The 13,795-nt window shown below is 36.0% G+C and overlaps 1 protein-coding gene across 4 annotated transcripts in view; it reads right to left on the minus strand.

Annotated features, from left to right (window-relative positions):
* Positions 1 to 2,227: 2,227 nt before the first annotated feature.
* Positions 2,228 to 13,795, minus strand: part of CPED1 (cadherin like and PC-esterase domain containing 1) — a 267,418-nt gene continuing 255,850 nt past the window's right edge. For all 4 annotated transcript variants that reach the window (XM_015067315.3, XM_015067313.3, XM_015067314.3 and 1 more), the window contains one exon: positions 2,228 to 4,447. In XM_015067315.3, the coding sequence (XP_014922801.1) occupies positions 4,235 to 4,447 (213 nt within the window). In that variant the 3' untranslated portion in view covers positions 2,228 to 4,234. The remainder of the gene's footprint in view (positions 4,448 to 13,795) is intronic.

The raw sequence follows: 13,795 nt of genomic DNA on the forward strand, positions 1-13,795 counted from the left end.
TTTTTACTAAACAGTTGAAAATCAATTGAATACATCATATATATATGTATATATATATATATACATATATATATATATGAGACCATGTTATTTCTGAATTCTGATGTACAAATAACCAATTATAATTTCTTTGCCTTTTAAAATATCAAAACATTTAAATAAATTTTATAAGAATTACCTTTTCATGTAATAAAAATAACAATATATTGCTATCCTGAGAAAAATGTCTTGGTTAGATATATAACTTGTCTCCTCATAACCAGCCCCTCAGCATAAATCAAATTCAAACTTAATCTACCTAAATATGGTGGCCTTGTAGGAATATATATAACACCCCTTTTATAGTGTTTTCTCTAAAAGCAACTGTTTAATTTTGTTCTTCCTAATAGTTGGGTTTAAGTAATTATCTTCATTTACATTGCAGATATACTTACAAGATGTAAGTATTCTTGAGAAGTTTAAGCATTAGTGTTTTGATTGTGTATTGTGTGTGTTAAAACATAGTGATCCGACATTTAATAGAGCCATAAAACAAATTCTTTATATTTCAGCGAACATAAAGAAAACAAATGGAGCCCCGTTTTAGGAGGACTGCATGGTCTGTTATCAGTTAGAAAAAATGAGATCCACAGCCCCCTACACCAGGTGACTGAATCATAAAAAAAATATGGAAGTTGATAATAGTAGTTACTACAGCAATAAAAACATGATAAAAGGTTCCTCGACAGTTTGAAACCTTGGAAGCCTTGCCAAATTGAAAGTCTAGTTTGGAAGTCCTGGCACTAACCTGCTGTCTTTAGTAGGTCTTTGGGTTTTCTGACAACTTCTGGTTCATCCCCTTAAGTCAAAGTGATCTATCAAAATGCCTTAGTTTCCAACAGCAATCAAAATTAATTGAACTAAAACACACATTAAAAAAAAACAAACTACTGTAGTATTTGCAGAGAAAGGACTCCTTGACTGAGTCAAAATACTCAGAATCTGCTGTTGAATATATATTTTTTGGAGTTATCAGCCCTGAGCTTACTCAAATTTATGTTTGTTCATTTTAAATACAATAATCCTAGCCACTGATTTTGATAACATTTTTCTTTTTGCAAGGTGGAAAATTCACAGGGAAAAATTTTAGATACCGATGATTCTTTAAGTCTTTGCTCAACTTAAGGACCCATAAGATGATAATTGATAAGATCCTAACGCTGACCGCCTCTCTAAGCTCTTAACCCTATTACTGTATTAGAGCCCCGTATCCGGATCATGCCAACGTATTACCGCTTTGAAATAACTTTTAGTGGGTTACATATTTTTTTGATCAGTTTCTGTTTTTCTTCTTGGAATCCTTCAGTGAAATGGAACTGAAAGAAGAAACTTCAAATACACAACAGCATTATGTTTTCCTCATAAACATTACCAGAACTATTTCCATTTCAAAAATCGGTGATTTACTCCAACACTTTCTAAGTGGAAATTATTGTTTTGTAGAGATGACTGCTAAGCACAGGGGTAACTAAAAGGAGGAAGATCAGATGACTCAAGGGTAAGCGCAACTGGCAGGGAATGGGGAGCCTTTCTTTTTCATATGTCCCTACAGGATCCTATTAACTTACCTGGATGGCTTGCAAATAGCTCACTGTGCTTTCAAATGCACACACACACACACACACACACACACACAATGTCAACAGTGATGCTTGGACATGCTTATGCAGTTATTCTTGCCTTTTAATATTATAAATGTTTTCTTTAGTTCAGTTTAGATTGGATACTAATCAGTTTTTACCAAAAATAATACACTTCCTTAAACTTTTACATCTAAAAATTTGTTTAAATACCTATTCTTTTTTTTCTCAAATGATGAGCTTGATAAGCACATACAAATACACATGCACACACACACACACATACACACACCTATTTCCCCAAAGTAAAATAAAATGTTTTTTCAATTAAGGAGTAAAGAAAATAATCCTAGCATTTCAGGGCCTTATCTTTAAAAAAAAAAAACACTTCACTGCACTGTGTTCAAAAGTTTTGGTTGTTGGACAGCAGGGAGTTCATCTGATCAAAATTCAGAGGATATCAGGATTGGAAGGAACTAGACAGTTATCCTATTAAACCACATTCAAATAGTTGAATGTGTATGATAATATCTTTGCCAAGTAATCACTCTATGGTTGTATACCTCCAGTAAAAATGAAAATGAAAGATACTCTTTGAACACAGACTATTACTAGTAAGATATTTATTAATAGTATTGTTACACTTGTTTCTAAAATCTATTATTATTTCAATGGTGAAGAGGTAAATGCAGGACTAACCTCAGTCAGATGGTTATTATAGTTAGGTTGACAGTAAATTACAAGAAACATCCCTGACTATAAACCTATTATAGAGCATATAATACATTAAAACATGATGAGAAGCTGCATGAATTGGCAACATTTTATATCACTAAAAAATAGTCAAAAACCTAAAAATAGTGTTTGCATATAGTTGCAGATATTAGAAAAATCTTTCATTTAATTTTTTTTGTTTTATTTTATATTTGAGAGAGAGAGAGAGACAGAGACAGAGAGCGAGCAGGGGAGGAGCAGAGAGAGACAGAGACAGAATCGGAAGCAGGCTCCAAGCTCTGAGCTGTCAGCACAGAGCCGGACGCAGGGCTCGAACCCACGAGCAGTGAGATCATGACCCGAGCTGAAGCCAGATACTTGACCGACTGAGCTACCCAGGTGCCCCCAAATCTTTCATTTTAAAGGTTAATTCTGTACCACTTAAAAAAAATCTATCATCTGTTAGAGGCAGATATGTATTGTTTATATCAAGTGATAGTTGTGCTTAAATATAACTTAAGACAGTTAAATATAAATTCATGTTTACTTTCATATAAAAATATATATAAAAATAGAGTATTTAAAGAGGTGGATATTCATACCAAGGAACTGATCAATCAAAATAGTCTCTCTTTTTTTGTACGGTAATGAAATTGAGGTATTTGTACAGTTGTTAATTTCAGACATGTATTGAATAACACTCTCAGCTTTATTTTTTCCCCAAAGGAAAAATAATCCTTTAAAACACAATTGTAACTGTGGGATAGCTTACAACAAAACACGTAAAATAAAGAAATTCACTATTTTGAAATTAAAATATAGAAAAGAAAGTTCTCAATACTAGAACTAGGTATGTTTTATATATGTATGCCACAGTTTTAATAAAAAAATATTTTTATTCCTACTCTCAATTTGGATTAGAAAAATCAAAATATAGTTACCAATAACATGGTATTTGTGGACGTATACAAATGCTTTATGAAAATAAATGCCTATGCAAATGCCTAATCCTTTGAAAATATTTACATAAAACGTAACCTTAAATTACATAGGCCTCTAACAGCAAACAAAAGCTTTCTTAAGTAGTATCATCAATAAAACATATTAAAGTAATACATGAGGAACTACATTTTGTTTCTCACTTTAACATTACATTTTTTATCAACTTAGACTGCAGTTACCCATCCAAGTTCACAGACAGGATAGGAGGGAATGTTACTGAAAAGTACAAAGAGTGCAAAGTTAAATCCATTGGTGTTTTAACTGTAAATTACTACACTTCCTATGTCTCTCCTAGAATCCCTCCGAATTCCCTGTGTGGCATTCCTGTTCTTTTCCTTTCAATTGTAAAATTTAAAAAGTATAGGAAGAAATGTTTTTCCTAAGCGTTAGATTACAAAGTCTAAGCTATCGTACACATCACTCTTTCTCCTGGTAAAAAACACAAGCACAATCCCTACTTGCAAATGGAATGTAACTGCTTTTTTCCCCTCTTCAGTATTAATGTACCGATAGAGAAGATAACACAATACTCAAGAGCATTATCCTTTTTGTCCACATAATTCAAGTGTTTATATTTCTCCTTATTATCATCATGCAATACCTAGCCCACAGTGGTTCCAATTTATGATTATACTTCAAGTAACCTTTTTCAAGCTCTAACTTTCCCCTTGAAACCAAGTGATTGTCAAGTGCATATATTGACCTTATAAAGCTGTAGGAAGAAAAGTGTTATTATTACTTTTTTTTAAGCCATGTGTGCATTGGTGTATATGTGTGTGCCAGCATGCATGAGTGTGTGGTCAATCCAAGATACCCGTGATGTGTAGGATTTGGTTCTTAGACCACGTCCAGGTGAGTGGCTTGCTTCCAATTCCAAGTTCAGTCCTCCTGCAGGGAGTCTACACAGTCCTTTTACTTGCACACATCCTGCTGAGAAGGATTTCAGAGCAAACCTGATTAACTGGACCTCTGACATGATATGGTGATTGAGAATTTGTTACAGGGTCTCGTTGTCGTTTGCTTTGATTGCTGAAATATCTTCCCACAATATGATTTCTTGATTGTTTCATTCTGATAAAGTGATATTCTTTGGATAATTTTGACTTCACTACCTGCAAATAAAGAGCAAAAAAAAAAAAAAGTCAAAATCAAGGAGATTCAAGCCCTGCGTAGATTAGTATAACTAACTCACAAACTTGAGCGGCATCTTTATCACAGAGATGTTGCCTAAAAGTGATAAATATGATCTACATAACCAAGAGCCAGAGTAACTTACCTGTCAAAAAACCCCCTAAGGTTGGAATTAGAATTTCTGCCATTTTTCTTACCTCAGGACAGTTGGTTCCAATGCATCTGAGGGATAGTTTCAGATGGTTTCTATACCACACTGTTGCCTCTGTGTGTGTGTGTGTGTGTGTGTGTGTGTGTGTGTACTTAGGCCAAATGCTAACATATGGAAAAGACACTGAGGTGCCTGTGCTGGGTCAGTGAATCAAACATGGTACTCTAAACCTGTCATGGCATCCCTTTATAGAATGGAAATTAAAGCTATTTGTGGAGAAAAGAAAAATACTTTTCCATTGCACAACCATAAGCTGATGCTGTTACAATTAGTGGTTTCATTTTTTCTGGGTACTTAGTAAGTTACGGAATTTGTAGAAGCAGGCTATGCCATATTAAGCTAATAACTTATATATGTTTGTACATATGTAAATATATTTATCTTAAATTTTTTTGAATAGGCAGAATTACAAAGCATTTATATAGCATAAAAAGATATATAACAAAAATTTCCTCCCCATCTCTGCTTCCCAACCTCCAGTCATTCAATTTATGAGTGATTAATAATGCAATAACAAGACATTATTTTTGGTCAATATGGATACATAAACTATATATTATTGGTGACTAATGAAGGTAACACTGGCTCACATGGAGTTTTAAAATTCCTTTAAGTGGTATATAATAATTTAGATCCGCATGTTTTTATTCCATATAAGATGATACACTGAAAAGAGCTCCAAAAATACAGAATATTTAAACAAATACAAGATGCTTATTTTGAAGATAAGGTATTTTTAGTTATATGCAAGTAAGTATGAACCTTTTTAGAAGATTTACTGGACTAGAAATTCTGTAAAGATATAAACCAAAATGTTAACAGTAGTGATCTTTGGGTAGAGGAATTATAGGTGATTTAAAAACGTATTCTTTGTAACTTTTAGTCTTGACTTTTTTATTTGAATACAACACATGTACACTCCTTTATAATCATAAAAATGTTGAAGCTATTTCCATTCTGAAGAAAAGATGTAATAGTAATGCATTTTAAAACCAATTATACCCTGCCAACCCCAAAGAAATGAATTGTTTTCCTGTAGCTATGGGAGGTTTGGTTTTTTATGATCAGGCCTTCAGATGAAGTGACTCTTAAGAAGACCAGTGAAATCAGTGGGTTGTGGTACGGAATCCCTACGGATGGTAATTCAGAGCTCAGTTTGCAGTTAACCACTGATTAATATTCCAGGTCCCAAGGTTGTAAGTTTCTCTTATGTGCAGTTCCTTCCACCCTGTTTAGTTATACTACAACTTTAAATATGATAGGCCAGGAGGTGCACCAATGTTTTCCTGAAGGTTCTGTTTTGGAGGAGGTGTGTATTCAATGATAGCAAGATTAGTGAACATTTTTAAGGAAGTTTATTTAAGGAAACACTTAAGCATAAATATTACATTCAACCTTGAAAAAATATTATTTCAGTGTTCTGAAGCCAAAATAAGGTTACTTTTGTTTGTATAAGTTTATCTTAAGGTCTGGCTTTTGCAATTGCCAGATGATCTACATGCTAATTAAATGCAAAACAGTTAAAAATACATCTCATTGCAAAAGGTTATATCGTTCTTTAAAAGTTATCTCAATGTTTTGTATGATTTCAGGGTTGCATTTAGTGTTGCATTACAAATGTTGGAGAATGCTAGTGTAGATGCTTACAGCAATCTTGAATGTGATTTATAAAAGAGATAATACAAAAATGTTTATATCCAGTGTCTTTGTTGAAGCCTATAGCTTCTCCTCAAGAGTAGTGTCAATATTTTGTCAGATCACATGGGAAGGTTGATAATGTATTTCTATTTTTAAACCAGTAAGGTGATCTCTGAGAAAGGAAGATGGGATGATGGAGTCTCTTCCACCTTCTGAGGGCCTGCCTAATGCCTCACACAATGCCACTGGTCACAGCATGCTATTATTCAAGATTGATTCCTACACATCTATCCCAGGGCTTGGCCCAATAGCACTTAATTCAGTTGGTTTCCTTTGAAAGCTATTTTGCAAGAGATAATCAAAGACGATAAATTTCCTAATTCTTTGGTTAAGCCAGTATTACTTTGAAGCTGACTCCTGAAAGATGACAAACCTACAAAGAAAGAATTACTTCAATTTTGATTTGTCAAAATAAAGATGTAAAAATCCCCTCAAATACTATTGTAAATTGAATCCAGGAGTCTTTAAAAAATCCAGCATTATTGTGCACTATGCCACTAGCACATAAAATTTATTTCAGGCATGCAAGTTTTAACATTACAAAATATTTTGTTATAGAAAATCACCAAAGAATTATTTGTAGCTATATGATTGTTTACCTTGAGAACCCAAAGGAATCTACCAAAAAATAATGAGATGGTATAAAGTTAATATTTAAAAATTATATAGCTTTTCTATATTCTATCAATAATTAAGAAGAGATATATCAGAGAAAAGATCCCATTACAATACTAAAACAATTTCATTCAGTTTAGCGATCATGCAGGTGAAGAAAACATGAAGTTTAAAAAAATTTTTTTAATGTTTATTTATTTTTGAGAGAGAGAGTGAGAGCGTGAGTCGGGGAGGGGCAGAGAGAGGGAGACACCGAATCGGAAGCAAGCTCCAGGCTCTGAGCTGTCAGCACAGAGCCCGAGGCGGGGCTCAAACCCACGAGCAGCGAGATCATAACCTGAGCCTAAGTCAGACGCCAAACTGACTGAACCACCCAGGTGCCCCCAAAACATGAAGTTTAATAAAAGGAAAACATGAACAAATGGAAAGACATACCACGTCAAATCCCTCCAGATTAATTAAAATACTATGCCAATTGTAATCCCAGCAGTATTTGGGGAGGGGGGAACATGACAAAAAAATTCTAAAATACATCTAGAAGAATAAATGTAAGAAAATAACCAAGACCAGTAACCAAATAAACAGTGGTGGGGGGTGGGGGGCATTTTCATTACCAAATGTTCACTCATCAATATTAACTGAGTCTACCACCAGCCTACCATAGACCCGGTTTTTTGTTGCATAAGCCAAGTATAAGCAGAATTCAATACTGAGAAAATACAGGGATGTCCATACTACAGATTAAAATGCATTTCATAAACTGCTATTCTTTCCTAAAAGTGTTTCTAGAGCAATAAAGTAGTTCTAAATAAAGCCCAATGTTATATAAATCTAGCAATCATAAATGCTGACATTGTAAGAGTATTAATTACATGGAATTAAAATCAAGAGTGTATGTATAAAATGGAGCTATGTACCAAACTGCTAATAGGATTTCCAATGGGGAAGGGAGTGAGAATAAGGGGTATATATGACATAAAGCCTGGAATTTTTTTTTAAGATTTTATTTTTAAGTAATCTCTACACTCTATTTGGGGCTCGAACCTACAACCCTGAGACCAAGAATTTGCATGCTCCACCAACTGAGCCTGCCAGGTACCCCTAAAGGCAGCAAGTTTTGTTTTTATTCTGTATACTTGTTTTTACATTTTTACAGTTAGCAAGAATTCATGTAATCCTTGTATAATAGAAAAGCAGTAGAAGAGATTTACTGATTTATTTTTTTCCATATAATATCCAATTTTCAATCTTCAGCGTTGTCTGTCAGAAAACACATGGAGTAATTCAAATATGGTCCCTACCCTCAAGGGGACTATATAGAGACACATGTCTAAGATACTTGAAGTAAGCACAAGAATGAAATGACTTCAAAGACATTGTCTGAGACTAGCTCCCCAAGGTCAGGCACCATGTTGTTTCCACGTAACGAATAGTTTCTTCATACGTTACTTAGTGCTAATTTATGGTGGGCATGATAATCCGTTCACACAGCTATTATTTCTTTGAACTTATTTGTCAAATTTAGTCTCCAGCACTGCTGTCAAACTATTATCTCCAAGTTTCAAAGTATTACTTTATTTTACCTACTCTTATGGGCTCCAAAGTGCAGGGAAAGGAGTTAGCTACAATTTTAAGGCTTGGAAATGTTTTGCGAGTAAAGATGTTGATACCTGTACAAAAAAGGGCTAATTGCTTTTTTTCTTTGATCTCTTGTGTGGAAATGTGCCCTTTTGGGTCCTTCCCCACATCAGAGGACCACTTAGGATTATTAAAATCCAACTTCCTGAGAAACTTAACAGAAACCCATGGGGGAGGGGAAGGAAAAAAAAAAAAAGAAAAAAAAAGAGGTTAGAGTGGGAGAGAGCCAAAGCATAAGGGACTCTTAAAAATGGAGAACAAACTGAGGGTTGATGGGGGGTGGGAGGGAGGGGAGGGTGGGTGATGGGTATTGAGGAGGGCACCTGCTGGGATGAGCACTGGGCGTTGTATGGAAACCGATTTGACAATAAATTTCATATATTGAAAAAAAAATAAAATCCAACTAAAGTGTCGACTGGAATGTGGCTCTGAAAGAGAGATGTTCTCAGTACAAATGGTAGGTTACCTCTGGGGCACAGTGATAATGATAGTAAACGACAAAAGTGACCTATTAGAAAATATCACGAAAGAGACCTTGAACCAAAGACAAAAGACTCTAGACGTGTTTGTATAGGGATCGTCTCAACCAGAGACAAATTCTAAGTGTTTGATGCTGACAAATGCTCCTTTAAATTTCGGCACACGTGACCTGGCCAACTGAGAAAGAGACGTGTACCTAGAGGGATAAGGAGGTATCACCTATGATTATGTAATGGGATTTGGCACACGTTTACATGACTCTAAACATGAATGTTAAATGACAATTCTTTTGACACTTTACTTATTTTTAATATTCATTTACTTATCTTTGAGAGACAGACTGCGAGTAAGGGAGGGGCTGAGAGAGAGAGGAAGACAGAGAATCCAAAGCAGTCTCTGCCGCTGTCAGTGCAAAGCCCAAAGCCTGACACGGGGCTCAAACCCACAAATCGTGAGATCATGACCTGAGCCGAAGTCGGAGGTTCAACCAACTGAGTGACCCAGGCGCATCTCTTTTGACACTTTAAAATACTCCAAAGTAACTCTTTGTTTTTAGCTTTGTGTGTGTGTGTTTGCTGTTGTTTATTTTCTTTTTATGAGTTTACTGTGTCAAATTACACTTAACATTAGGAAGCAATAGTGAAGGACAATTGGTCCTCAGCAAGTGTGATAACCTGTTTGGTCAGCATTGTTCTATAATCACAAGTATAAATGTGACAATAAAAATTATCTTTCTCATGACAATGTTCAAATTTAGATTAAGTTATATGTAAGAACAGACTTTCAAGTAAAGATGACAATGTTTCAAAACAGTAATATATTTGTAATATATTAACTATAGAAACTTAGGAGTAATTTTGGTGCTGGAAGCAATTGCTGTCATGATAACATATTATAGAAATGTGGATGATCACATTTTCTGTGACCCAGGGTGACAAGAATTGAAATTCTGTGCTTTGGTGTGCAGAAGTAAGTTTTACTTTTTCATACGTTCCTTATATGCTAAGAGATCTCCCAGTTTATGATTGTAGATCTTTCTACATATCTATGTAATTAAAGACCTGGGCACAAACACATTTAAGAAGGCATACAAATGGCCACATTTCAACTTGACTGGTTTTGTCCAATGGTTATTTTAAGACTACCCAAACAAATGAAAAACTGTTATAAATTTACACAACAAAACTAACGTTGCAACTTTTACTATTAAATGCATGTAATTTCAACCCTCAAAATTGATTTCACATAAATTTTAATCAGAATGAGTATATTACCATGTCAATTAACTGCTGCATCTGAAATAACTTAGAAGTTTTGAAAAGTTATTACAAAAAGGGAAAGCTTGGTGAATTATTGGAAATGTGTCAGGCAGATTATAAGCAAATACCTTTCCTAAAACTGATCTTAACCTGAATAACACCCAAGGAACTTCTGATGTGGTTCCAGATCCACAGAACAAAATAGAAAACAATTTTCAGTGGCTCAAGCGTTCCAAAATCTCTCTAGACTGGATTAAGGGGGATGTTCTGATTATAAACGTGTTTCACGGACAGGGATGGGCTATAAAGAATGAGGGTAATGGCTTTCCACGGTTGGAAAACATGAGCTTGACCAAAATGTGCTAATGTGGTCTTTTAAAACAAATGTATACTATTGAAGTACTTTTTATTTGGTATAGTCATTCTGCAGCCATGACATTCAATCCAAGATCCAGTCACCAAATTTATGACCAGCTGAAAAAAGTAGCCCAAGAATTCACAGAAATGGAATAAAAATAAAGCAACAAACAATAGCTACAAGCCAGTCCTTATAATTCATGGTTCCATTTCAGGAAATCGTACAATTTTTACAGATAATAATGATTTTTTTCACCCCCCCCCCCAATATTGAATCATGGCCACATGAAATAAGTATGTTTTGATTGAAGGCAGTCCAACTTCTGAATGGGTCAAAGATGCTGAGGATTAGAGGGCAAGACTAAAGTTTTCTTTAGGAATGAGGAATTGTTTTTTGTTTTTGGTGTTTCCAGATTTGCAGTGTCTCAGTCTCTCCCCCCTACCTCCAAATCTCCAGTCCTTCTTACTCTGACAGCTGCTTTTTAACTCCTGCTCCTTAGGCAGACCTCAGTTTCCGGCTCTGGGAACAAATTCTGCTCTGAGGTGAGCAGACTGATTATAAGGAGGCATAGACCAGTAGCTTACCAATTTAATGTTAAACTGTTGGTTCTATCTTGTACTCCTATGCAGCTCTCCAGAGACTAATTCCCGTTTTAAACTCAATTTCCTAAGTGGCTGAATATTCATGTCACTGAATTCTTGATATAATATAAAAGACTTTCATTAGTGTAATTATTACAACCTAAGTTCCAACCTTGCTCTGTTTAGATGTACATCTTGGGTCTTGGAATCTATTTTGACCTTAACTTGCAGGTATTTGTTTCCATCGATCTCTCTTGAGCTGAGAAGTTTTATTTAAGCAAGAAAATGTTACTTAGAACCAATTTGTGTGGACCAACATTCAAACTGCCGACTTCACCGTAGGGATCCGCTGAGCACAACTGTGGCTTTTGAAAGATCTTCGATTGGGCCCCTCCGTTTCCTGTCAGAAGAGTCCTCTAGCCCCTTGCGTGAGGCGGTGCGCGCCTGTCTGCTGGTATTTTGGACGGTTTGGGGGGAAGTTTAGGGGCTCTACCCTTCAGGTTCCAACTTGTACGTGCATTTTTCCGAGTTCAGCCTCTAGATTAATTTGTTCTTTTCCATACCCGTGTTTCTGAGTCCATCTCTGATGTTCAATTTTAAAAGAAATCGTATATATGGAGGTATATATGGACAGCCACGGGGTGGGGTGGGGTGAGGGATTCGGGGTCCACCAGTTTTGCCTACAGATTGACCCATGTCTCAGCCCCGCCTTCTTCTGCTCTGGGCTCGTTCAAGTCTGGGTCAACCAGAGGCTCTGCGGGCAAGTGTGCCTTCCTCTCTAGTTGGTATCTCTCCTCTCTCTCATTTTCCACTGTAACCTCTTTTGTAGGCTGTTAAACTTCTTAAAATGAATTCGGATTTCTTATCTCTTATGAGTTATTTCTTATTCTGTCTTTTTGGGGGGAGGGAGGTGAATAGCTTTATGTCTTTAAAGTCTTTTGGTGGAGTTTCAAGTGGAAGAGAAGATAAATGCTTGCGGTCATTCTGCCACATTTAATCTGTACTCCATGCATGATTTTCGACCTTCTTCTGTACGCTAGTTTTTCCAAAGTGTGCTTAGTGAGGTGTTAACAGTGTTATTAAAAAAAAGAAAAGTGGTTCTGTGGTCAAAAATGTTTGGGGAAAACTGGGTCAAACTAAGTTAAATAGTTTCTTTGCTGTAACGGCTTTTTGGATCATTTAAAATACTAATATTATTTGAGAATTTTTACAGTGGAGGAGTACACAGAATTCCCCAAACCACAGATCCTGTTTTTACTTGGGTAGAGCATCAAAACATAAAGTAGAAAATGCTAATCAAGGTAGTGCAGAGCCCATCTTAGCTTGACTTTTAAAGGTTGGCACTATCCCCCCAAAATGAGGGTTTACTGCAAAAAACATGAAATAGTTATGGGTCAACATCTCTTTCTTAGGCATACTGACATTCTAGGTTCTAGTACTGCAGACGTTGGCATGTACAGCTGACTCATGGGGTCATAACACTAGTTCACATAGAGTGACTGGCACTCTTCGTTCATCTTTTATTTAATTATCCTTTTTAAGAGAGAGACCCTGATGTAATTGCTGTTACCACCATTCAATAGAGGATGCTCCTTCCAGAACAGGATTTTGTAGCAAACCATCCCAGGAAAGACTGGGCTCCCTTAGGGCTACGGAATTCATTTTCAGCAGGCACTGATTTCTAATCTAATCATCCAGTGGAAAAAGCTAGAATTCACTTGCAGATGATGGAATGAGCACAAATTATTTTACATGGAATAAACTGTCTAGAGTCTCTTTCCCCCAAAAGGGGTTTAGGAATGGTAGGCAGTGAAAGCTCATGTGATTCCTCTTTAGTTACAGGGCCATCGAAAGGTTTTGAATGACAACATTGGGTTGGAACTATAGACACATCCTGGTGGGGATATGAAGGATGAATTTGAGTAGTTGAAAGTGAAGGTTCTAAGATGAAAATATTGCAAAAGTCTAGGGCAAATACATCATAGAGAAGAAGAGGCCCTCCAGCCAACCTTGTTCATTTAGCAGCACCCGACCAACTATTTACAGTGTCCTTGACTTGATCCTCCCCCCACATTATCAGGGGCCTTCCTCCTATGCCCTCTTGTATTCTTGATGTATTCTGTGGTAGAGATTATTCTCTTTCTGCCCATAAACATGAAAAGCAGTTCCTCCTACCCTAGACTACTTTGTCTAAGTCCAGTATCTTTCCCCATTTCTTTCTTTCTTTTTTCTTACTTCTTTCCTTCCTTCCTTCCTTCCTTCCTTCCTTCCTTCCTTCCTTCAAGAGAGAGAGAGAGGGGGGATAGAGAGAGGAAAAGAGAGAGGGAGAGATAGAATCTTAAGCAGACTCCACAACCCTGGGATCATGACAGAGCTGAAATCAAGAGTTGGACAGTTGGACATTCAACCGAGTGCCCCACCTTTTTCTTATTTTCACTTGTTGAAAGGCTTTCCAGTCTCCTTTTCTTGTTTCTTATACCTCCTCAATC

The sequence above is a fragment of the Acinonyx jubatus genome, chromosome A2, assembly GCF_027475565.1.
Source record: "Acinonyx jubatus isolate Ajub_Pintada_27869175 chromosome A2, VMU_Ajub_asm_v1.0, whole genome shotgun sequence".
NCBI lineage: Eukaryota > Metazoa > Chordata > Mammalia > Carnivora > Felidae > Acinonyx > Acinonyx jubatus.